Source organism: Neoarius graeffei, chromosome 4 (assembly GCF_027579695.1).
Source record: "Neoarius graeffei isolate fNeoGra1 chromosome 4, fNeoGra1.pri, whole genome shotgun sequence".
NCBI classification, from domain to species: Eukaryota; Metazoa; Chordata; class Actinopteri; order Siluriformes; family Ariidae; genus Neoarius; species Neoarius graeffei.
Window position 1 is genome coordinate 79,000,216 of NC_083572.1, and position 24,629 is coordinate 79,024,844.

Genomic DNA, 24,629 nt, shown 5'->3' on the forward strand with positions numbered 1-24,629 from the left:
AGCCTTTCACATTCACATCTTGGAGCAATTTTGAGTATCTAGTTGATCTAATCTGCATGTTTTCGTGGGAGGAAACCCACACAGGCACAATTAGAACATACAAACTCCAGCAGAAGTGGACAAAGTACCCAACTTCATTACTTTAGTCAAAGTACAGATCCCACTGGTCAAATGTTACTCCAGTACAAGTGAAAGTTGTACAGTCTGATTTTTACTTCAGGTAAAGTACTGAAGTACTTGCTTTTAAAACTACTTAAGTATTAAAAGTACATTTTCTGTCAACACATCGTTGTATTATTGCCACAACGCTTACAAAACCTAATGCCGTTACCAAAGACAGAAATGTGAATTCACAAAATGAACGCATGCTGTGCCATCATGGTTGTTTAACGTTAAGCTAGCTAGTTAGTGAAGTTCCACCTGACATGCTAGCAAACTTTTCAAACTCAAAATCATATTGGGTAGCTAACGCTACTAGAAAAGAAAGATTTCTACATTCTGTTTATTTGGCAAGATTATGCTAAAACTTATTTCTGAAAGGACTTCAGATAAGTTAACGTTATTCATGTTAGCGTAACTCTGTTTTTACATGCTAACTAATAGTGTCCAATTTAACTAGCTATGTGTTAATGTTAGCCGTGGACAAGGTGATGGCAACTTGACGGGAAAATCCATAGAAAGTCATTTGACTAACCAGACTGCATAGCTATTGCAACGTTATCGCTAGCTCTAAAAGCACAGACAACTTCATTACAAGCTTTTCTTGGAATAAAATGCTTATATACCCCAATATGCTTCCGCAGGTCAGACGGCAAGGTTTTGTAGGCCGTGATGTGGTTCGTTTTTGGCAAACAAACGAACGAAACGAATCTTTATTCCTTTCAGAAAACTGAAACATGGGTTCAAGGTATGGTCATGGGTGTGTGTGCGTTCCCCAGAAGAACCGCCTCCTTCCATTCTGCCATCAACTGATCGTGTTCAAATAATGCCGCAGAGAAATCAATGATCTTGATTTTATCCAGTCTATGGACGTGACGTGATCCTAGTGATTACTGATCGGCTGTCTCAGTGTCACCTGTGAAAAAACCAGTCAAGATTTAGAAAAGAAAAGAAAAAAACCCATCCACTTTCAAAGCTGCTTCATAGTTACAAGGACCTTGATAGAAATGTAGTGGAGTAAAAAGTACGATATTTACCTTTCAAATGTAGTGAAATTAAAGTCACAAGTTTCCAAAAAAAATACTCAAGTAAAGTACAGATACTCAAAAAGTGTACTTAAGTACAGTACTCAAGTAAATCTACTTCGTTACTCTCCACCTCTGAACTCCACACAGAAAGGCCCCAGGTCTGGCTGCTTGCTGCACCACTATGCTATCCTTGAGTCTGATTATTTAGTTCAGCTAACTAATTCAGCCGACTCTTTTTCCACCCAAACGATTCATTGCCATTTTATAATCTAGAGAGAAAAAATGTTTGCTATATGAGCAAACTTGTTCTTGATCCTGTAACTATGCTCGAAATTGTTTAATGAAGTCTTACTGTGCCATCTTCTAAACAAAACACCAAAATTAGCCTAAATCAACAAGGTACGAGCTACAAATGTACGTTGACAAAACCAGTAGGCCTAAGCATCCATGTTATTGTGCCCTGTTGTGTCTGCGCTTAAATGAACAGCTCAGATGCTGAAAACAGTTTTCAATGGAAGTGTTTAAGCAGATAATGAAAAGGAAAGAATGAGGAATAAATTAATTAACCTTCTCAATGCTTATTCAAAAGAGCCGGCTCAAAGAACCGACTCGTTCATGAAAGACACTTTTCACTTCTCACAGCTACATGCCTGAGGAAAAACCACAGCAACTGATTACTAGCAGGTCAGATAATATATAATCCATCTATCCATTATCTGTTGCCGCTTATCCTGTTCTGCAGGCAAGCTGGAGCCTATCCCAGCTGACTATGGGCGAGAGGCGGGGTACACCCTAGACAAGTTACACACAGAGACAAACAACCATTCACACTCACACCTACGGTCAATTTAGAGCCACCAATTAGCCTAACCTGCATGTCTTTGGACTGTGGGGGAAACCGGAGCACCCAGAGGAAACCCAAGCAGACACAGGGAGAACATGCAAACTCCACACAGAAAGGCCCTCGCTGGCCGCTGGGCTCAAACCCAGAACCTTCTTGCTGTGAGGTGACAGTGCTAACCACTACACCACTGTGCCACCAACATGGGAATTCCATCCATCCATTATCTGTAGCCGCTTATCCTGTTCTACAGGGTCGCAGGCAAGCTGGAGTCTATCCCAGCTGACTATGGGCGAGAGGCGGGGTACACCCTGGACAAGTCGCCAGGTTATCGCAGGGCTGACACAGAGACAAACAACCATTCACATTCACACTTATGGTCAATTTAGAGCCACCAATTAACCTAACTTGCATGTCTTTGGACTGTGGGGGAAACCGGAGCACCTGGAGGAAACCCACACAGACACGGAGAGAACATGCAAACTCCACACAGAAAAGCCCTCGCCGGCCACCAGGCTCGAACCCAGAACCTTCTTGCTGTGGCGTGACAGTGCTGCCCATAATATATAATGGATGATCCTGTAATCATTACTGAATGTGTTTAAATATGTTCATCATACTTCATTTCTCAGTTACATTTTTGGGACGGTTTGTTTGTCTCATCTCATCTCATCATCTCTAGCCGCTTTATCCTGTTCTACAGGGTCTCAGGCAAGCTGGAGCCTATCCCAGCTGACTACGGGCGAAAGGCGGGGTACACCCTGGACAAGTCGCCAGGTCATCACAGGGCTGACACATAGACACAGACAACCATTCACACTCACATTCACACCTACGGTCAATTTAGAGTCACCAGTTAACCTAACCTGCATGTCTTTGGACTGTGGGGGAAACCGGAGCACCCGGAGGAAACCCACGTGGACACGGGGAGAACATGCAAACTCCACACAGAAAGGCCCTCGCCGGCTGCTGGGCTCAAACGCAGAACCTTCTTGCTGTGAGGTGACAGTGCTAACCACTACACCACTGTGCCACCAACATGGGAATTCCATCCATCCATCCGTTATCTGTAGCCGCTTATCCTATCCTACAGGGTCGCGGACAAGCTGGAGCCTATCCCAGCTGACTATGGGTGAGAGGCGGGGTACACCCTGGACAAATCGCCAAGTCATCGCAGGGCTGACACATTCACACCTACAGTCAATTTAGAGTCACCAGTTAACCTAACCTGCATGTCTTTGGACTGTGGGGGAAACCGGAGCACCCGGAGGAAACCCACGCGGACACGGGGAGAACATGCAAACTCCACACAGAAAGGCCCTCGCCGGCCCCGGGGCTCGAACCCGGACCTTCTTGCTGTGGTGCTGCCCATAATATATAATGGATGATCCTGTAATCATTACTGAATGTGTTTAAATATGTTCATCATACTTCATTTCTCAGTTACATTTTGGGACGGTTTGTTTGTTTATTTATTTAAATAACAGTTCATACAAGTTTAAAGATACTAAACTGGAAGCAATTTTGTGGTGAATTTTCTTTTAAAAGCACGTAAAAACTGAGACAACATTTTTGCACTGAATATTTGAGCGTATTGTGGAAGCTGTGGCTTGGCTCATCAGGGACCAAGGGCAATTTAATATTTGTCCGTCTGAAAACGGGAACAAGCAAACATAGTTCCGCAAACAAACACGCAGCATTAGCGGCACAAGACAGTGCTTTCTAAATCAATACAAAAACACAACGTTATAACGCAAATCATAGCCCCAGACAATATAACAGCATAAGGTTATAGATAGAATACATAAATATAGCTGACTGCACTGCGGATATTACAGCAATGAATGAATAAACGGTGATATATCGGCTTTCTTTTAATAAATTAAGTAGGTATGTAGATTACAAAACGTATGAAATGTTATAATGTGATTGCGGGGGTTAGTTCGTATCCCGCCTTGCGCTGAGACCCTCCCCTTGGCGCTGGGGATTGGCCATAGAAGGAAAGTTCGCCTCGGATTCTCTCTCTGAGTTTCGCAGCCGCAGCAGCAGCAGGCGGGAGCACAGGAATGATATCCGCCTCTGACATTCGGTCCTCGGCGAAAATGGCTTAACATGACGGCCCCTGGGCGGTAATGAGTTTGGTTTTTATATATATATTTATTTATTTATCTATCATTTTTCAAGCAAATAGCTGTAACTTTCCGTTAAAAATCAGCGTGGCGGCTTCTCGGCGCTGCGCCTGAGCTCAGTGTCCGCAGCCTCAGCACAGCAGAGCTGGAACAGCCGGTGCCAAGGTGTCATTAAACCTCCACAGGTAAGCTGTTCCCAGCTTTCACAACACAAACTGCGTATCAGCTTGGAGCAGACTACTCATGGAACTGCACCGTGCTGAAATAATGTGATAGTAGTGGGATATCGGTGTGATATGTATCACACAGAACATGTATGTGGACCTGTGCAGCCGACACAAGATCTAAACTTACTGTGAACTGATCTAGAGACTAAAGGAGATCATTACTACCGTATAAACTGATCTGGAGAGAAAAAGAGACTCTTATTAAGAACGAGTGTAAAAACTAAAACGGATCCTTATTAATTTGAACTGATTTAGAGACCAAAAGAGGTCCTCGCTATGGACCAATCTAGAGACAATAAGATCCTCATTATGAACGGATCTAGAGACAAAGAGAGATCCCTGCCATGAACCGATCTGGAGATAAAAAGAGATCCTTGCCATGAACCGATCTGGAGACAAAAAGAGATCCTTGCCATGAACGGATATGGAGACAAAAAGAGATCCTTTCCATGAATCGATCTGGAGACAAAAAGAGATCCTTGCCATGAACCGATCTGGAGACAAAAAGAAATCCTTGGCATGAACTGATCTAGAGACAAAAAGAGATCCTTGCCATGACCCAATCTGGAGACAAAAAGAGATCCCCACCATGAACCGATCTAGACACAGAGATCCTTACTATGAACCAATCTAGAGACAAAAAGAGATCCTTACCATGAACTGATCTAGAGACAAAAGGTGATCCTTGCCATGACCCAGACTAGACACAAAGAAATATCCTTGCTATGAACCAATCTGGAGACAAAAAGAGATCCTTTCCATGAATCGATCTAGAGACAAAAAGAGATCCTTGCCATGAACCAATCTGGAGACAAAAAGAAATCCTTGGCATGAACCGATCTAAAGACAAAAAGAGATCCTTGGCATGAACCGATCTAGAGATGAAAAGAGATCCTTGCCATGAACCGATCTAAAGACAAAAAGAGATCCTTGGCATGAACCGATCTGGAGACAAAGAGAGATCCTTGCCATGAACGGATCTGGAGACAAAAAGAGATCCTTGCCATGAACTGATCTAGAGACAAAAAGAGATCCTCATTATGAACCAATCTAGACACAAAAAAAGAGCCTTGCCATGAACCAATCTGGAGACAAAAAGAGATCCTCGCCATGAACCAATCTAGACACAGATCCTTACCATGAACCGATCTAGAGACAAAAAGAGATTCTTGCCATGACCCAATCTGGAGACAAAAAGAGATCCTTGCCATGAACCGATCTAGAGACAGAAAGAGATCCTCATTATGAACTGATCTAGACACAAAAAGAGATCCTTGCCATGAACCAATTTAGACACAAAAAGAGATCCTTGCCATAAACCAATCTAGAGACAGAGATCCTTACTATGAACCGATCTAGAGACAGAAAGAGATCCTTGCCATGAACCAATCTAGACACAGAGATCCTTACTATTAACTGATCTAGAGACAAAAAGAGATCCTTACCATGAACTGATCTGGAGACAAAAAGAGATTCTTACCATGACCCAATCTAGACACAAAAAGAGATCCCCACCATGAACCCATCTAGACACAGAGATCCTTACTATGAACCAATCTAGAGACAAAAAGAGATCCTTACCATGAACTGATCTAGAGACAAAAAGTGATCCTTGCCATGACCCAGACTAGACACAAAGAAATATCCTTGCTATGAACCAATCTGGAGACAAAAAGAGATCCTTTCCATGAACCAATTTAGACACCAAAAGAGATCCTCATTATGAACCAATCTAGACACAGATCCTTACTATGAATCGATCTAGACAGAAAGAGATCCTTACCATGAACCGATCTAGAGACAAAAAGAGAGCCTTGCCATGAACCAATTTAGACACAAAAAGAGATCCTTGCCGTGGACCAGTTTAGACACAAAAATAAATCCTCATTATGAACCGATCTGGAGACAAAAAGAGATCCTTACCATGAACCGATCTAGAGACAAAAGGAGATCCTTACCATGAACCAATTTAGACACAAAAAGAGATCCTCGCCATGAACCGATCTAGACACAAAAAGAGATCCTTACTATGAACCGATCTAGAGACAAAAAAGATATCCTTTCCATGAACCGATCTAGACAAAAAGAGATCCTCATTATGAACTGATCTAGACACAAAAAGAGATACTTGCCATGATCCGATCTAGGCACCAAAAAAGAGATCCTTGCCATGAACCGATCTAGAGATAAAAAGAGATCCTTGCCATGAACCGATCTAGAGAGTAAAAAGTGATCCTTTCATGGTACATCATGAGATACGAAGGTATTGTTCTTAACAGCCCACCTCTTCTCTTAAAGCAGGTTTTCTTCTCCGCAACAGCAGAGGAGAAAAGTTGTTCCCTCACACAGGCCATTGATGAAGGGCATGGAGATGCTCCGTCGCTCCTCAGTGTTTGCAGCAGAAGTCATGGAAGTATTTGATCGTTCCCCTACAGACAAAGAACTCGTCTCCCAATCAAAAATGTTGTGTAGGGACTACATTCACTCAAGGCTCAACCGGGCTGGAATCGGTTGGACCAAATCTGATCTTGGATCTACAGGAGGAACCCTCGGAGAAGTGTCCACTGTTCTTCTTTGGTTAGGTAAAACTTGTTTGAGCTTTCCTTTGGACAAAATTCTGGAAATACCACACTCTTGTTTTGTTTGATAATGAGGTTAATTAATGACACTGAGTTGGATCAGAAACATTTAAACTGAGGATCTAGACGATCTGCATTAGTACTGCTTGTTTGATTTGTTAATGTATGTACGGCCAGTTGCACTGGCTGGTAGGCAACACAAAACCAGTGTATTGTTATTGTTGCAATGAAAAACACTTAGTAGGTTTGGCAGGTTGTGTGTGTTTAACCAGGCAGAGGACTGTGTGAACCTGCTCTTATTATCTCCAGTGGTATTATGAAAATCTATTTGAGATCCATGCTCAGATAGGATTGTGCAATAGCAATAACCACCCTGACATTCATCTTCTCCTTTGCCCTCTTAGTTTCCTTGATACTTGATTTCATAACCCCTTCCAGTACATTTTAAGAATGTCTCTTGGCCTCACCCCATCGAAGGGTATGAACTATTTTGAGACTTATTTAGGCGGCTGTGTTCAACGTTGTATATCCATCGGTATAGCAGACTTCCTCCCTCATGTTCACTATAACATTTATCTAAATCATTCTTTCACAGTCATGTCTGTGCACACTGCAAGCCCATGCATGTCACATGACTCACAAGTGACGATATGGACTTTGCTGTCTGTGCTCAGGACTGATGTGTAAATTTCACAAAAATGAATGACACAACTCTTTTTTTTAAATTGAGCTCACATTTGGACTTGAAACATTTGGCTGGCTTTCCTCTAAGTGCTGTGTCGGGAGAAAGCAAGTAAAATATGCCTTTATCGTAGAGCAGATCTGATTTGGCTGGGGAAGAGCTGGAGGTTCCCGCCCACGGGTTACCCTGCTTAACCCTTTCAGCTCGGGTTGAATTTACACACTTCTGTAAAATGGAAGATTGTTGCTGTATGGATGAACCTCAGTACTTGCAGTTATCAGATCAGATTGCCTTGAGGAAATATTAAAGTATTATTTAAGTAATCCTGATGCATTTGGAAACATGTTAACAGATAGTAGATTTACACTTACATTTATGAACCTGTCAGATGCTTTCATGTATAGTGATTTATAAGTGAGGCAGATCAGAGGAGCCTTACTTAAGAGACCAACAGCAGCTCTGTGTGTAGTCCTAGTATTTAAAATCTCAACTTTGTGATTATTCACATACAATCATTGATCTGCTCAGAAAGGATAGATATGACAGCAGTGTTGTGCATTTTTTTTTTGTCTCCATCTTGTTGAGTGTAAAAACACGCACACACACAGACATCTACACAGAATATCCACCTAGATTCATGGCATGACGCTACATTAATCCGTTGCTTCTCCGTTATTCTGTTTCCTAGGTGATGAGCTTGAATACTTGCGACCCAGTGTGTACCGCAATGTGGCAAAACAACTGAATATCACTGTGGCTTCAGAAAGTATTGTTTCTGATGCCTTTCTGGCTGTAGCTGCAGAAATCTTCTCCACAGGTTGGTCATATCACTACTTTGTGGGAATCTAATTCGGGCGTTGAATGGGATGATCAACAATCACAGTATTATAACAAGACAATACAACATCCTGTGGGGTTTTTTTTGTGTGTGTGTGTGTATTATGGTATGTTTGCAACTAATGTCAAAGAAAGCGTATAGATGACATGTAGCACCTCAGTCTCAGGCGATATCATCTCATCTCATTATCTCTAGCCGCTTTATCCTTCTACAGGGTCGCAGGCAAGCTGGAGCCTATCCCAGCTGACTACGGGCGAAAGGCGGGGTACACCCTGGACAAGTCGCCAGGTCATCACAGGGCTGACACATAGACACAGACAACCATTCACACTCACATTCACACCTACGGTCAATTTAGAGTCACCAGTTAACCTAACCTGCATGTCTTTGGACTGTGGGGGAAACCGGAGCACCCGGAGGAAACCCACGCGGACACGGGGAAAACATGCAAACTCCACACAGAAAGGCCCTCGCCGGCCCCGGGGCTCGAACCCAGGACCTTCTTGCTGTGAGGCGACAGCGCTAACCACTACACCACCGTGCCGCCCGTCTCAGGCGATATGTTAAATTATTTGTTCAGGAAGCTCTTAAAATTGAGTAAAAGCAAATTGTATAATTTATTTCTCAGTGGATTTCATTGTACCTCAAAATAACGTTTTTTTTTTTTTAATTGTCCTGACATTATTTGCACTGTTACAGGGTGACATTAAAATCATGCACCACATACCCCTAATTTGATTATTGAGTTCTTATTGATTGCTAAGGAAATATGTGTGTAGGTTTTTGTCCTTGGCCGAACACTATACAATAATATCGAAGAATCCCAGGGCTGTTGTGCTGTATTCAGCTTCTCCAGCCAAAGTAATGAAAATATTCAGAAGAAACCCAATATGCAGTCCACATTTAGACAGCAAAGACCACAAATTAATATGGAACACACATTTCCAATGTGCCTAAAGCTGTTTTTTTTCTGTGAAGTCAAGCTTTCCTCCTTTTAGAGCAGCTGAAAATCGAGTGTTTTTAACAATTATATACACAGTGCTGCACTTTTAGGGAATACAATCAGATCTTTCAGTGTAAACAATGTCTGTGTTCAGAGCGAGAAGAGAAAAGAAAGAAGTCCCATTTTCCTCTGCACTCTGTGAGTTTCCAGTCTGTGTAGAATTCGGAGAAGAATGTCTCCATGGCTTTTGCTCATTCTTTCAGGCTTAAACCATTTAGAGGATATGTAAACCTGAGATCCTATTTCCATCCTTTTGGAGTAGAGCGCCAGAGCGAGCTAAACCCTCGACTATTTTTGGAAGAATGGAGCCTTCGGGGTTTTTTTTCATAAATGATTTGGCAGTGTTCATAAAGCAGAACATCCATGTATGAGATTGGATAAAAATGACAGTTGTTATTACTATTTAAAGTATACTGTGTAAAGTATAGTAAGGAGTTTCTGTGCATGTTCTCCTCATGTCAAGATCCAATATTTGGTGTGACCATCCTTTTCCTTTTAAACGCACATCAATACTCTTGGGTACACCATCATGTGGCAGGCTTTCGTCTAAACGGGGGAACAGGGGCGCTGCGCACTCTTACTCTTGGCGTGCGCCCCCTTACCGACTCCGTGAAAACATCCCAGCAACACTACGTGACAATGTGTCTGATCATCAAATACGTTATAATTGCTCCAAAAATATTCCAATCATAGTAGATACACCGCCAGACGGTGCGAAAACAATCCGAATTGGCGTTTTCCAGACTGAGGCGCCATGTTGTTTACTTGTTGCGGCTGCTCTCGCGAGATTTGACATGGGTTACATACAAGGTCAGCTGACTTGTAGAGCGAGATTTCTCGAGACTGAATGACCTTTCACCCACCGGCGCGGGAGCTTTTGACAGAAGTAGTCCGTGAGTTGTTTTTGTTGACACTTGGGCATTTAAAGATGTCATCCTGCGGCACGAAACGGAAGAAAGCCAAAGACTGTCCGGGGCAGGAGAAGATTACTTCTTTCTTTTTCAATGTTGACAGACAATTTGTTACAATTTCCCTCTCAGATAGCCTCAATGTCCCATTGGAGCATTTTTCAAAGGCTTTGCACGGCGGGGGGGGGACAACCGGCACCCATCTCCCCACCCTGCTTCGCTCCCTCGCCATGGTGAGCGCCCTCATACTAAATTTTTCTAGAAAAAACCCTGATGTAGTGATATAAGGAAACCAGCTAGTAGGTTATTTCAGGAGTTTTATTTATTCGTTTGCGGATGTTGTCACATTTACTTCAGCTTCAGTGATGCTTTTGTCTGAAAAGTGGCTTACTGCTGAATATCGTTCTACATTGCTCTTATCCAGAGTGATGTACAACATACCCAGAGCAGTTGGAGGTTAGGTGCTTTGAAAAGTTCAATTCAACCAATCCTGCTGGTTTAGGGAATCAAACCGACAACCTTTTGGTCCCAAAGCTGCTTCTCTAACCAATAGGCCATAGCTTCCCCCTGTCAGCCTGTCTTTGATGACAATTGTTCTTTCTTGAACAGCAGTTTTTTTTTTTAATGAAATGAATTTGTTCTTTTGCACAATACTGTGCATGTATGTTTTAGATATTTCACAGTATATAACCAAACACAGAACAGAAGAACAACAACCTTATTCATCACATGTACAGTACACTTGTGAAATTCCTCTCTGCATTTCACCCATCTGAAGCAGTGAACACAATGAGCACACACACACACATACACATACCCAGAGCAGTGGGCAGCCATGCTAACAGTGCCCAGGGAGCAGTTGGGGGTTAGGTGCCTCGCTCAAGGGCACCTCAGCCTAAAGGCTTCTGCATGCTCTTGCGACAAGGCTTTCGCAGATAGCTTTTCGCAGACAGTTGTAATTTATCGTTGAGCGGGGAGTAATAGGCGTGCGCGATGTTATTCACCGCCACAACGCAAGGGGGCGCGAAGTCGCGAAATCGCTAGGAGTAGTTGGTGGGTGTGGTTAGTGGAGTGTTTATCCTCCGGTTACTTATAATGACTAGAACTGGAGTCGTATAGATGTACGTACTTCCTCACTTCCTCGATCAACCGCTCTTCGTGCTGCTCCATCTTCACTCGAGTTTTTAAAAATGGCGGTCGTGAAAACAAAACAAACCGAGAAAGTACGTGCGTGTACAGCGGAAGTGCGTGTACAGCGGATGTAGAGTGGACTAATCAGAGCCCTCTTGTCTGCGACGCTGTCTGCGAGGCTTCTGCGGTGGTCACAATTTTTGGGAGGTGCGCGCAGAGCGTCTGCGAAGGTGGGGGGGCTACGCAGACACTGTCTGCGACGCTATCTGCGAGGACTGGGTTGTCAGCATAAATTGGCCTTAAGGCCACCCCATGTTAACCTAACCTGCATGTCTTTGGAGGAAACCGGAGCAAACCCACACGGACACGGGGAGAACATGCAAACTCCACACAGAAAGGCCCTCGTCGGCCACTGGGCTCGAACCCAGAACCTTCTTGCTATGAGGCGACAGTGCTAACCACTACACCACCGTGCTGCCCAGAATAGGGAGCTATAAATGTCAATAAAAATTAGCAAACTCCTATTTTGGTAGTTATTTGTCTTTGTGAGCTGTAACAGTGAGTCAGACACTTGCTGGCTTTTTCTGTAGGTGTGACACACAATCCTAACCTCCTCAAAGTGTCTGTACTTTCACTGAGAACAAGTTTTCTTCTGTACTGCTTTTGGACAGAGGCATTGACAGGAAGTTTCAATAAAACAGGAGTCTTGTTTCATTGTTTGGGAGACATAAATGGATATTTCACCCTCTCAGTGCAGACTTCAGGAAAGAAGAAGTGATTTGTATGTTTAAGCGTGACCCATAGATGTAACTCGAGTAGGTCACAGATCACAGTGAGGGAGTAACAGGTGAAATAACTGTGTGTGGGTTGTGTGAGAACTTGGGTTTCTTCCATAATGGAAGTGGTTTCCCTGTTGTACATTCCTTATACAGGCAGCTAAGTCTATTTATTGACTTCCTTATCAGTTCCTAAGCCATTTTCATGCTCTCTTGAGAGGGAGGGAAATGTGGGTGTTTTCTGGTTGGCCAGAACTTCAAACCAGAATGTTTATCACTGAACCCAGGTCTGGATGTTAACACAGTGACGCTCTATCTGCCTGCTTCAGCTTCCTCTCTCTCTCTCTGGATGCATCAATTACATATTTAGTGGGGTTTTTTTTTCCCTCATATAAGCTGAAGAAATATACTGAAATTTCAAAATGTTTGGCTATTTATTATACTTGTGTTTTTTTTAAATTTAGACTTTCTAATAAATTTCCTAATTTAAATATTTTGTAAATGAGAAATATTTTAGGTGGCACGGTGGTGTAGTGGTTAGCGCTGTTGCCTCACAGCAAGAAGGTCCGGGTTCGAGCCCCGTGGCCGGCGAGGGCCTTTCTGTGTGGAGTTTGCATGTTCTCCCCGTGTCCGCGTGGGTTTCCTCCGGGTGCTCCGGTTTCCCCTACAGTCCAAAGACATGCAGGTTAGGTTAACTGGTGACTCTAAATTGACCGTAGGTGTGAATGTGAGTGTGAATGGTTGTCTGTGTCTATGTGTCAGCCCTGTGATGACCTGGCGACTTGTCCAGGGTGTACCCCGCCTTTCGCCCGTAGTCAGCTGGGATAGGCTCCAGCTTGCCTGCGACCCTGTAGGACAGGATAAAGCGGCTAGAGATAATGAGATGAGATGAGACAAATGTAAACATTAAAAGCAAAATATTGCCTAATTAGCAATGTCGGTACCAAATCACGTTAACTCTATTAGTCATCCCATGATCACTGTTATGATAAAGAAGAGTGTTTTATATACATGGTGAAAAATTCACATTTATACACTGTTAATATAGATTAATCCTGTATGGAATTTAAACCATAGTGAGTGCGTCAAGCTAAAAGCTTTGCCAAGTAAAAGCCGATTTGCTGTGATGCATTTGACTGTCAGTGTGTAATATGGAGCCATGTGTCATGGGGAGGCAGTGGATTCTGAGGATTTTTAGGAGGAAACGGCTGCTCTGTTCCTGACCATTCGACAGCTCCCCTGACTGTTATGTAACGCGCACACTCATACACACCTCCTCTTCACTTCCGCCATGTGGTGTTTTAGAAGATGAGTTGCTTGGCAGTAGCTTTTTCAGGCAGATCTTTGTGTCTATGCGTGCAACACACACGTGTGTGTGTGGTATCTGGTCATTTTTCTTACAGTGATTTTATTGAAATTGATAAGTCATTGGGGAAATGCTGTAATGTCTGTTATGAGTAATTAACATTGGATTTGATAATGAAATTATGTATGGTGTGTGTTAATTGTGTAACCAAAGACTTTCTCCCTCAGTCTTTCTCTCTCCTTTTCTTTGCAGGAGTGACGTGGGGTAAGGTGGTCTCTCTGTATGCAGTCGCTGGAGCATTGGCAGTGGACTGTGTTCGACATGGCTACCCAGCCATGGTCCACACCATTGTAGACTGCATGGGCGAGTTCGTCCGCAAGAGCCTGGTGTCCTGGTTAAAGAGGAGAGGAGGTTGGGTAAGGAACCGTCACACTCGCACTTGCTAGGACAACATGGCAAAATGTAAAATTATGACACTTGTATTAAGCTCTGTCATGATACATAAAACTTATATTTTTTTAAAAGGATTGCTTACATATTGGTATAGGCACTGAGCACAAGTTAAACTGCACCGTTATACCAAAATAATCACTAACAAGGAACAGAAGAACAGAAATATCTCATCTCATCTCATTATCTCTAGCTGCTTTATCCTTCTACAGGGTCGCAGGCAAGCTGGAGCCTATCCCAGCTGACTACGGGCGAAAGGCGGGGTACACCCTGGACAAGTCGCCAGGTCATCACAGGGCTGACACATAGACACAGACAACCATTCACACTCACATTCACACCTACGCTCAATTTAGAGTCACCAGTTAACCTAACCTGCATGTCTTTGGACTGTGGGGGAAACCGGAGCACCCGGAGGAAACCCACGCGGACACGGGGAGAACATGCAAACTCCACACAGAAAGGCCCTCGCTGGCCACGGGGCTCGAACCCGGACCTTCTTGCTGTGAGGCGACAGCGCTAACCACTACACCACCGTGCCGCCCGAACAGAAATATACAAGATAAAAAGTACCTAAGAATACAGAAATATATAAAGGCTTTATTGGTCAACATCTAATCAACTGTTTGTTACTATGAGGTTTTAATTTGACAGTGCGATTCCAAAAGCTGTTTTTAGTTGTATAATTTAAGTTATAACTGTTTTAGATCATCTAATAATTAACAGTTGTTCCACGAAATCGAGTCGTACATGAGCTGATAGCCAACGAGGCGCGTAGCACCGAGTCGGCTATAAGCCATGGATGACGAGATTGAGTGGAATACCTGTTTTATTATATCCACATTCACTGGATTTTGAGAAACGGAGCATTTTTATTGTTAATTTTTGCAAATTCGATAAATAAAAACTTTTATACAAAACATCCAACAAAATATTTTCCACTTAGAATGTGAACAAACCAGCAAGTTTGTGAAAAATGCTGTAATAATAGTTCTTGAAAATTTTTTTTAAAACGTTCTTACCGTCACATACATTTATTCCATTTTTTGTTGTATTTTTTGGGGTTTTGTTTTCGAGCAGTTTTTATTTCGTCGTCGGTTGGTTGATCAATACGCTCCACCATTTTGTTTTCACGGTATATGAGATGATAGCCTAGTAGTAGAGTAGCCAATCAGAGCATGTGATTGCTCATATCCACTGAATGTGGATAGAATAATATCTGTGATGCATTATATTCAGAAAATCTTACTTGCTTTTAGGGTATGTTTTATATAGCTTTGTATGAGCTCACTGTTGCATTCTTGATTCTGAAGGTATTGTTTAATTGTTAGTATCTGAAGTCAGAAAGTGTTGTTTCAGTTACTACAACAGCACAACTCTGATAGGAATCTCAGCTGCAAGGCAAATCACGGGTTTATACTAAGATGTTCATTTTTCTTCTTCTTCACAACTTTTCCCTACCTCTCTGTGTGGGGTCAATGTGGTTAGGTTGAGCTGACAGCCTTGCACAAGGGTAGCTTATTGGTGCTAGGGCTCGAAACCCCCAACCCTCCGACCAGTAACCCAGAGCCTTAACCAGTTGTTATATCAATGTACTCATTCTAATACATTATCAATCTGTAGTAACAACATATTGTTTTACTGCTTACATCTAATTAGTAAATTATTACATTTATTCATTTGGCCGACCCTTTTATCAAACGTAATCTACAGCTGAGTTAAGCAGAAGGTCTTTGCCCAGTTTGTCTACTGTGGCGCTTGGCAGTGCTGGTATTTGAACTTGCAACCCTCTGATCATAAGTGAGTTAGCCTCAGTATTCCTACATTCTTCAATTATATTCCTACCTTTTCTCTTTGGCATGAGTTGATGTGAAGAAAGAGGGAGGTAATTGATTACCTGCTACTAATGCTGATGGCTGCCACACGTACAGTGTCCCTGTGTCCAAAATCACTCCCTACTTACAATATAGGGCACTATATAGTGAGGATGCCATTTTGTAGTGCTGTCTGAAACCTTAGTGAGGATTATTTACACCCTATATAGTAGTGCACTCAAAGTATCCTACAATGCATCACAAAAAGTAGTGAACAACCAATGGTCACTAACCAAAGCAATATATCCCATCATATATTGCGGTCACACTGAAAGAAATCAAATTAAAAGTCTCAAATTTGATTTAATAAAAGGCAGCAGCAGCCCTGTGATGACCTGGCGACTTGTCCAGGGTGTACCCCGCCTTTCGCCCGTAGTCAGCTGGGATAGGCTCCAGCTTGCCTGCGACCCTGTAGAACAGGATAAAGCGGCTAGAGATGATGAGATGAGATGAAAAGGCAGCAGCAAAGAAGAAAATTTTCATTTTACCAATGAGCTCACTACAGTGGTGCTTGAAAGTTTATGAACCCTTTAGAATTTTCTATATTTCTGCATAAATATAACCTAAAACATTATGAGATTTTCACACAAGTCCTAAAAGTAGATAAAGAGAACCCAGTTAAACAAATGAGACAAAAATATTATGCTTGGTCATTTATTTATTGAGGAAAATGATCCAATATTACATATCTGTGAGTGGCAAAAGTATGTGAACCTCTAGGATTAGCAGTTAATTTGAAGGTGAAATTAGAGTCAGGTGTTTTCAATCAATGGGATGACAATCAGGTGTGAGTGGGCACCCTGTTTTATTTAAAGAACAGGGATCTATCAAAGTCTGATCTTCACAGCACACGTTTGTGGAAGTGTATCATGGCACGAACAAATGAGATTTCTGAGAACCTCAGAAAAAGCATTGTTGATGCTCATCAGGCTGGAAAAGGTTACAAAACCATCTCTAAAGAGTTTGGACTCCACCAATCCACAGTCAGACAGACTGTGTACAAATAGAGGAAATTCAAGACCATTGTTACCCTCCCCAGGAGTGGTCGACCAACAAAGATCACTCCAAGAGCAAGGTATGTAATAGTCGGCGAGGTCACAAAGGACCCCAGGGTAACTTCTCAGCAACTGAAGGCCTCTCTCACATTGGCTAATGTTAATGTTCATGAGTCCACCATCAGGAGAACACTGAACAACAATGGTGTGCATGGCAGGGTTGCAAGGAGAAAGCCACTGCTCTCCAAAAAGAACATTGCTGCTCGTCTGCAGTTTGCTAAAGATCACGTGGACAAGCCAGAAGGCTATTGGAAAAATGTTTTGTGGACAGATGAGATCAAAATAGAACTGTTTTGGTTTAAATGAGAAGTGTTATGTTTGGAGAAAGGAAAACACTGCATTCCAGCATAAGAACCTTATCCCATCTGTGAAACATGGTGGTGGTAGTATCATGGTTTGGGCCTGTTTTGCTGCATCTGGGCCAGGACGGCTTGCCATCATTGATGGAACAATGAATTCTGAATTATACCAGCGAATTCGAAAGGAAAATGTCAGGACATCTGTCCATGAACTGAATCTCAAGAGAAGGTGGGTCATGCAGCAAGACAACGACCCTAAGCACACAAGTCGTTCTACCAAAGAATGGTTAAAGAAGAATAAAGTTAATGTTTTGGAATGGCCAAGTCAAAGTCCTGACCTTAATCCAATCGAAATGTAGTGGAAGGACCTGAAGCAAGCAGTTCATGTGAGGAAACCCATCAACATGCCAGAGTTGAAGCTGTTCTGTACGGAGGAACGGGCTAAAATTCCTCCAAGCCGGTGTGCAGGACTGATCAACAGTTACTGGAAACGTTTAGTTGCAGTCATTGCTGCACAAGGGGGTCACACCAGATACTGAAAGCAAAGGTTCACATACTTTTGCCACTCACAGATATGTAATATTGGATCATTTTCCTCAATAAATAAATGACCAAGTATAATATTTTTGTCTCATTTGTTTAACTGGGTTCTCTTTATATACTTTTAGGACTTGTGTGAAAATCTGATGATGTTTTAGGTCATATTTATGCAGAAATATAGAAAATTCTAAAGGGTTCACAAACTTTCAAGCACCACTGTATATAGTCCTATGTATAGTAATTCCCTAGATAGGGAGTAGTGAACGAGTGAGCGATTTCGGACACAGGGTGTGTACCGTCAGAAAACACGCCGTGGGAGAGCTGGGGTAGTGAGGCCGTGAAGCCAACCAGTTAACAACATTGTTTAATGAGGGTGAAGAATGGGTGCAGAAACGTACAGCACAATTTCGTTACAGTAAATTGTCAGTGACTGCTACTGATAAATGTAATCTTACAATAATTTTATCTATTGTACCAAAATCGCTGCAGAAATTCTGGTTTAAAAAAAAAAAGTCTACCTCCTTTTTAGTTTTTATTTATTTATTTATTTCATCTCATCTCATTATCTCTAGCCGCTTTATCCTTCTACAGGGTCGCAGGCAAGCTGGAGCCTATCCCAGCTGACTACAGGCGAAAGGCGGGGTACACCCTGGACAAGTTGCCAGGTCATCACAGGGCTGACACATAGACACAGACAACCATTCACAGTCAATTTAGAGTCACCAGTTAACCTAACCTGCATGTCTTTGGACTGTGGGGGAAACCGGAGCACCCGGAGGAAACCCACGCGGACACGGGGAGAACATGCAAACTCCACACAGAAAGGCCCTCGCCGGCCCCGGGGCTCGAACCCAGGACCTTCTTGCTGTGAGGCGACAGCGCTAACCACTACACCACCGTGCCGCCTATTTATTTATCTCATCTCATCTCATTATCTCTAGCCGCTTTATCCTTCTACAGGGTTGCAGGCAAGCTGGAGCCTATCCCAGCTGACTACAGGCGAAAGGCGGGGTACACCCTGGACAAGTTGCCAGGTCATCACAGGGCTGACACATAGACACAGACAACCATTCACAGTCAATTTAGAGTCACCAGTTAACCTAACCTGCATGTCTTTGGACTGTGGGGGAAACCGGAGCACCCGGAGGAAACCCACGCGGACACGGGGAGAACATGCAAACTCCACACAGAAAGGCCCTCGCCGGCCACGGGGCTCGAACCCAGGACCTTCTTGCTGTGAGGCGACAGCGCTAACCACTACACCACCGTGCCGCCTATTTATTTATTTATTTATTTATAACCAGAATTTCTGCAGCAATTTTGGTACAAAAGCCTACCTCCTTTTTAGTTCTTCTTTATTCCGAGCCCTAATTGTATCTTCTACATCTTTATAGTAAATAGAGCAGGACACAAGGAATGAAGAAGGACATAAATGTATTTTATTAGAGTCTTCACCACAGTGGTCTCTTTATAGAGAGAGAGAGAGAGAGGCTGTAAAATGTAAGCTAAACAAATGAAATTAAACAAAGATGATGCCAGTGTTACAAGAAGTACTTACCACAAAAGTACTGGATGTCTGCCTTTTCTGGTTTTAATATCAATCACTGAGCCCTAATAACAATCTTCTTGTTGTGAAGCTGAGATTCTTCAGTTTTCTTAAGAACCTGACAGGATTGCATGTGACAGGATTAATTAGTGACAGCAGTGAAACATGATATTTAAACGGTCCTGGCCTGTGGAGAAAAAAAATTATACTGTATATCTAATGTCCTTTCTCATTCAAAGCCCTTTTTTGTCTTAACCGGTGTTTGAGTAGGTTAGGTCTGAGTTGGTTGTTAGGATGTTCTTTTGCTTTAATGAGGCAGTCTAACTCAACACTCTTAAGCCTTATTTATAATAAGGATAGCAATGCAAATTTACTACTGTTATGTCCAAATAGCTTGGTACAATCTGGTACAGTGCCTTGCAAAAGTATTCATCCCCCTTGGTGTTTGTCCTGTTTTGTCGCATTACAAGCTGGTATTCCCTGGTGAAAAATAAATGTGCTAAGTGTACTAAAATTTAGCATACTTTTGTGTACTTGAAGCCACACTAATCATCAATATACTTCAAGTGTGTTTATGATTAGTTAACTTGAGGCATGCTATTTTGGAACAACTAAGGTGGGGTTTACATTAGACCGTATCAGCGGATCATCAGATTAACGTTTTTAAAACGATTAGTGTGCACACAGCAACACCAATACACGATTCGCGTGCACACAGCAACACCAATACACGGATACGCTCGGCTCCGCAGGCATCCTGCGCTCCAAATCACTCCGCCCTGAACAGCGAGTGCCCCCTGGAGGGTGCGCACTCTGGCCCTGCGCAGCTCACAGAACGCGCGAGTGAATCGCACGAGCCACGATTCGGGACTGAGCCGCTGTGTGTGTGATCCCAGTGCATATCGGGCATGCGCGTCACTTACCACTTGCAAGTGGAAGGATGGCAAGCCTAAAGACAATCATAACTACACAATGGGCAGTATTTGCATCAGTATTTGCAGTATTTTCATACTTTTATACTCTTTAATGAAAGGTGATACAAGGCGGAAGTCCGCGCCGTTTTCAGCAGTCGCGTCACATGACCAACGCCAGCGAATCAGGAAGGTGGATGTCACAGTGACGTTGTCCAATGACGACGCCAACTAGAGCTCAGCACAGTGTATCCGCATATTCTCAATGTTTACACAGCACCGGAGCTGACACGATCTGGATTGAATACGTGGACCCTGGCGGATTCCTGTTTCCCGGCGTTTCCAGGCTGTTTAATGTAAACGGACAGTGCATCCGCGAAGAAAACGAGACAGATACGGTCTAATGTAAACTTGGCCTAATTTTGTACTAAATATATTTTAATTGTAATTAAATTGTAGAAAAGTGCAACTTGAAGTGTATTTAGTGTACTTTTATGTGCTAAATTACACATAACTTTCACTTAAAGTATATTTTAGTATAATGTATTTCTATAAAGTGTAATATAGTATAATTATTTTAAAGTGTGTTAAAAGTGTTAGCGTGAAAGCGTGATGTAAGTATACTTTTTATATATTTACAAAAAGTACAATTTGTGTAAGTACATTTTCAATATACTATTGAAAATATGAATATACTTTAAATACAATAAAGAACATTTATTTTTCACCAGGGTTAAAATGGATTTTTGGGGGGGTTAGCACCATTTGATTTACACAACATGCCTACCACTTTAAAGGTGCACATTTTATTAAATTTTTTTTTTTATTGTGACACAAACAATAATTAAGATGAAAAAAAAGAAATCTGGAGTGTCCATAGGTATTCCCCCCCCCAAGTCAATACTTTGTAGAGCCACCTTTTGCTACAGTTACAGCTGCAAGTCTCTTGGGGTATGTGTCTATTAGCTTAGCACATCTAGCCACTGGGATTTTTGCCCATTCCTCAAGGCAAAACTGCTCCAACTCCTTCAAGTTAGATGGGTTGCGTTGGTGTACAGCAATCTTCAAGTTATGCCACAGATTCTCAATTGGATTGAGGTCTGGGCTTTGATTAGGCTATTCCAAGACATTTAAATGTTTCCCTTTAAACCACTCCAGTGTAGCTTTGGCAGTATGTTTAGGGTCATTGTCCTGCTGGAACGTGAACCTTCATCCCAGTCTCAAACCTCTGGCCGACTCAAACAGGTTTTCCTCCAGAATTGCCCTGTATTTAGTGCCATCCATCTTTCCTTCAATCCTGACCAGCTTTCCTGTCCCTGCAGATGAAAAACATCCCCACAGCATGATGCTGCCACCACCATGCTTCACTGTAGAGATGGTGTTCTCAGGGTGTTGGGTTTGTGCCACACGTGGCATTTCCCATGATGGCCAAAAAGTTCAATTTTTGTCTCATTTGACCAGAGAATCTTCTTCCATGTGTTTGGGGAGTCTGCCACATGCTGTTGGGCAAACTCCAAACGTGATTTTTTTAAGCAATGACTTTTTTTCTGGTCACTCTTCCATAAAGCCCCACTCTGTGGAGTATACAGCTTAAAATGATCCTGTGGACAGATACTCCCATCTCTGCTGTGGATCTTTGCAGCTCCTTCAGTGTTATCTTTGGTGTCTTTGTTGCATCTCTGATTAATGCCCTTCTTGCCCGGTCTGTGAGTTTTGGTGGGCGGCCTTCTCTTGTCAGGTTTGTAGTGATGACATATTCTTTTCATTTTGCTATAATGGATTTAATGGTGCTCTCTGGGATAGTCAAAGTTTGAGATATTTTTTATAACCCAACCCTGATCTAGACTTCTCCACAACTTTGTCTCTGACCTGTTTGGAGGCTCCTTGGTTCTCATGTTGCTTGCTTAGTAGTGCTGCAGAGTCAGGGTCCTTCCAGAACAGGGTGATTTATACAGACATCATGTGACAGATCATGTGACACTTTGATTGCACACAGGTGGATCTTGATTAACTAATTATGTGACTTATGAAGTGAATTGGCTGGACCAGCTCTTATTTAGGGTTTTCAGATGAAAGGGGGTGAATACCTATGCACACTCCAGATTTCTGTTTTTTTCATCTTAATTATTGTTTGTGTCACAATAAAAAAAACAGTGTGCACCTTTAAAGTGGTAGGCATGTTGTGTAAATCAAATGGTGCTAAACCTCAAAATCCATTTTAATTCCAGCTTGTAATGCAACAAAACAGGACAAGCACCAAGGGGGATGAATACTTTTGCAAGGCACTGTATATTTACCCTTTACCCTTGTGCTTATCCAAGGGTCTGGAATCTACTAATTTTTCAAAGACAAATTAAACAAAGAATAATTTGAGCTTTTCTAAAAGAGATGAAAAAAAAGTTGATTTTAAAAAGTGGTGGGTTTCTTACATTATGTTAACATAATTTTCTATGTGATAACCCAAAAATCATACAGCTACCGTATGGATTAGCCTACACTTTAATGTTGTTAACTAAATAAAATGCCTACATTTTGTTAAACAAGTCATACTATTATATCCACATTCACTGGATAGGCGTACTCGGATTGGCTACTCTACTACTAGGATATCAGCTCATATACTGTGAGTAGAGAAATATAAAATGGCAGAGCGTGTTGCTGAACCAACCGAGGACAAAATAAAAACTCTACTTGAAAACAACCCCCCCCCAAAAAAAAGCAACAAAATATGGAATGAAAGTATTTGATGGTAAGAATGTATCTTTTTTTCTATTTTTCAAGCATTATTATGATAGCATTTTTCACAAATTGCTATTGTCATTTCGCCCGTTTGTTTACATTCTTCATCTTTAAGCATTAAAACGTTGAATTTTTTTAGAATGGTTCAAAAGCTCAAAGAAGTTTGAAAATTGCATAACTGAAATGTCCAAGGAAGAATTAAATAAATGTCTGAAGCTATTCTATACCTCGGCAAGATGGCACTTTCTACAAAAAAAACAAAACAACAGCACTAAAGTCAATTCTTGGAGCCATCGATAGGTTTTTAAGAAGTCTGCCTAAGCAGAAATTATTTTGTCGGACCTTTTTATTTATCGAATTTGCAAAAAATAAAAATGCTCTGTTTCTCAAAATCCAGTGAATGTGGATATAATAAAACAGTTATTCCACTCAATCTCGTCGTACATGGCTTATAGCCAACTCGGTGCTACACGCCTTGTCAGCTATCAGTTCGTACGACTTGATTTTATGGAATAACTCTTAATTATAGCACAAAGAAAATACAGTAAGTGAATTGGAGAGTAAATTGTATATACTGTGCTGCTAATTGACCTGAAGCTCTGCGCAGACATGCAGTCCCCTTTATGATAAGGTGTACTTTTCTAACAATGCAAAGCGTTCGTTGCAAATTGGCCGTATCACAAAACCCAATTTTTGACTTTGATCTTGAATATGTACAGTAGCTCTCTACTACTGTTAGGTTGTTTGGTCCACAGTACTTAAGTAATTGTAATTATTATAATTAATTACCATTGTAGATAATCTGTCCTTTAACTCAGGTATAATTAGCTGATATTTATATTCTTACTCATTTGCATTTCGATGAGAAAATGATTTGTATAAAATTATTTATATTATTATTTAGGCCATGTAATTATTTGTTACAGATTCTGTGACTCAAATATTCTTTTGCCTGGGTGCTAATTCAGTCAATTGTGATTTCTATTCTTGTGAACTTTATGTATTATCTATATTTAAAATATCTGTTCAGATCCATCAGACCAACTAGCATGAGTAGCAAAAGCCATCCTCTTTTTCTCAAGTAGTCTGTGTTCGTCTTACTTGCTTCTAGATATTTTAATGGGGAAAAAGAATCAGATGTCTTGGAAAAATATTCAAATGCCATTCATTCATTCAGTCTTCAGTAAGTACTTGGTCAGGGTCGAGGTGGATCTGGAGCCTGTCCCAGGAAAACTGGTTGCAAAACAGGAATACACCCCTGTTGGTATGCCAGTATAACACAGGGTATCATTCATACACATATTCAGACATTTGTTCACACCTAAGAACATTTCCGCATAACTAGTTTAGCTATAAACTTGGTTTTGGTAGGTGGGAGAAAAACTGGACCTGTATGCACAGGGGGAGAACATTTACCTCCTTTGACTGAGGCTTTTATCCAAAGCATCCTACAATTGAGACATAAAACTGAGTCGTTGAAGGATACAGGACTTGCTCAAAGACCCAACTGTGGCAGCTTGGTGATGCTGGGATTTGAAATTGCAACCTTCTACAGCAGTAGGCCAAACCACAACCCTGTAAAAACCTGAGCTCAGGTTTGAATCAACT

General features: G+C 41.9%; 1 protein-coding gene across 3 annotated transcripts in view; it reads left to right on the forward strand.

Moving 5' to 3' along the window:
- The first annotated feature begins 4,041 nt into the window (after window positions 1-4,041).
- Window positions 4,042-24,629, forward strand: part of boka (BCL2 family apoptosis regulator BOK a) — a 35,616-nt gene continuing 15,028 nt past the window's right edge. Inside the window, exons 1-5 of one of the 3 annotated variants that reach the window (XM_060919767.1) lie at window positions 4,050-4,157; window positions 4,244-4,342; window positions 6,686-6,966; window positions 8,334-8,462; window positions 13,860-14,023. In XM_060919767.1, the coding sequence (XP_060775750.1) occupies window positions 6,741-6,966; window positions 8,334-8,462; window positions 13,860-14,023 (519 nt within the window). In that variant the 5' untranslated portion in view covers window positions 4,050-4,157; window positions 4,244-4,342; window positions 6,686-6,740. Of the gene's footprint in view, window positions 4,343-6,682; window positions 6,967-8,333; window positions 8,463-13,859; window positions 14,024-24,629 lie in introns of all 3 variants that reach the window. The other 2 variants (XR_009654574.1, XM_060919766.1) reach the window with 2 other exon arrangements.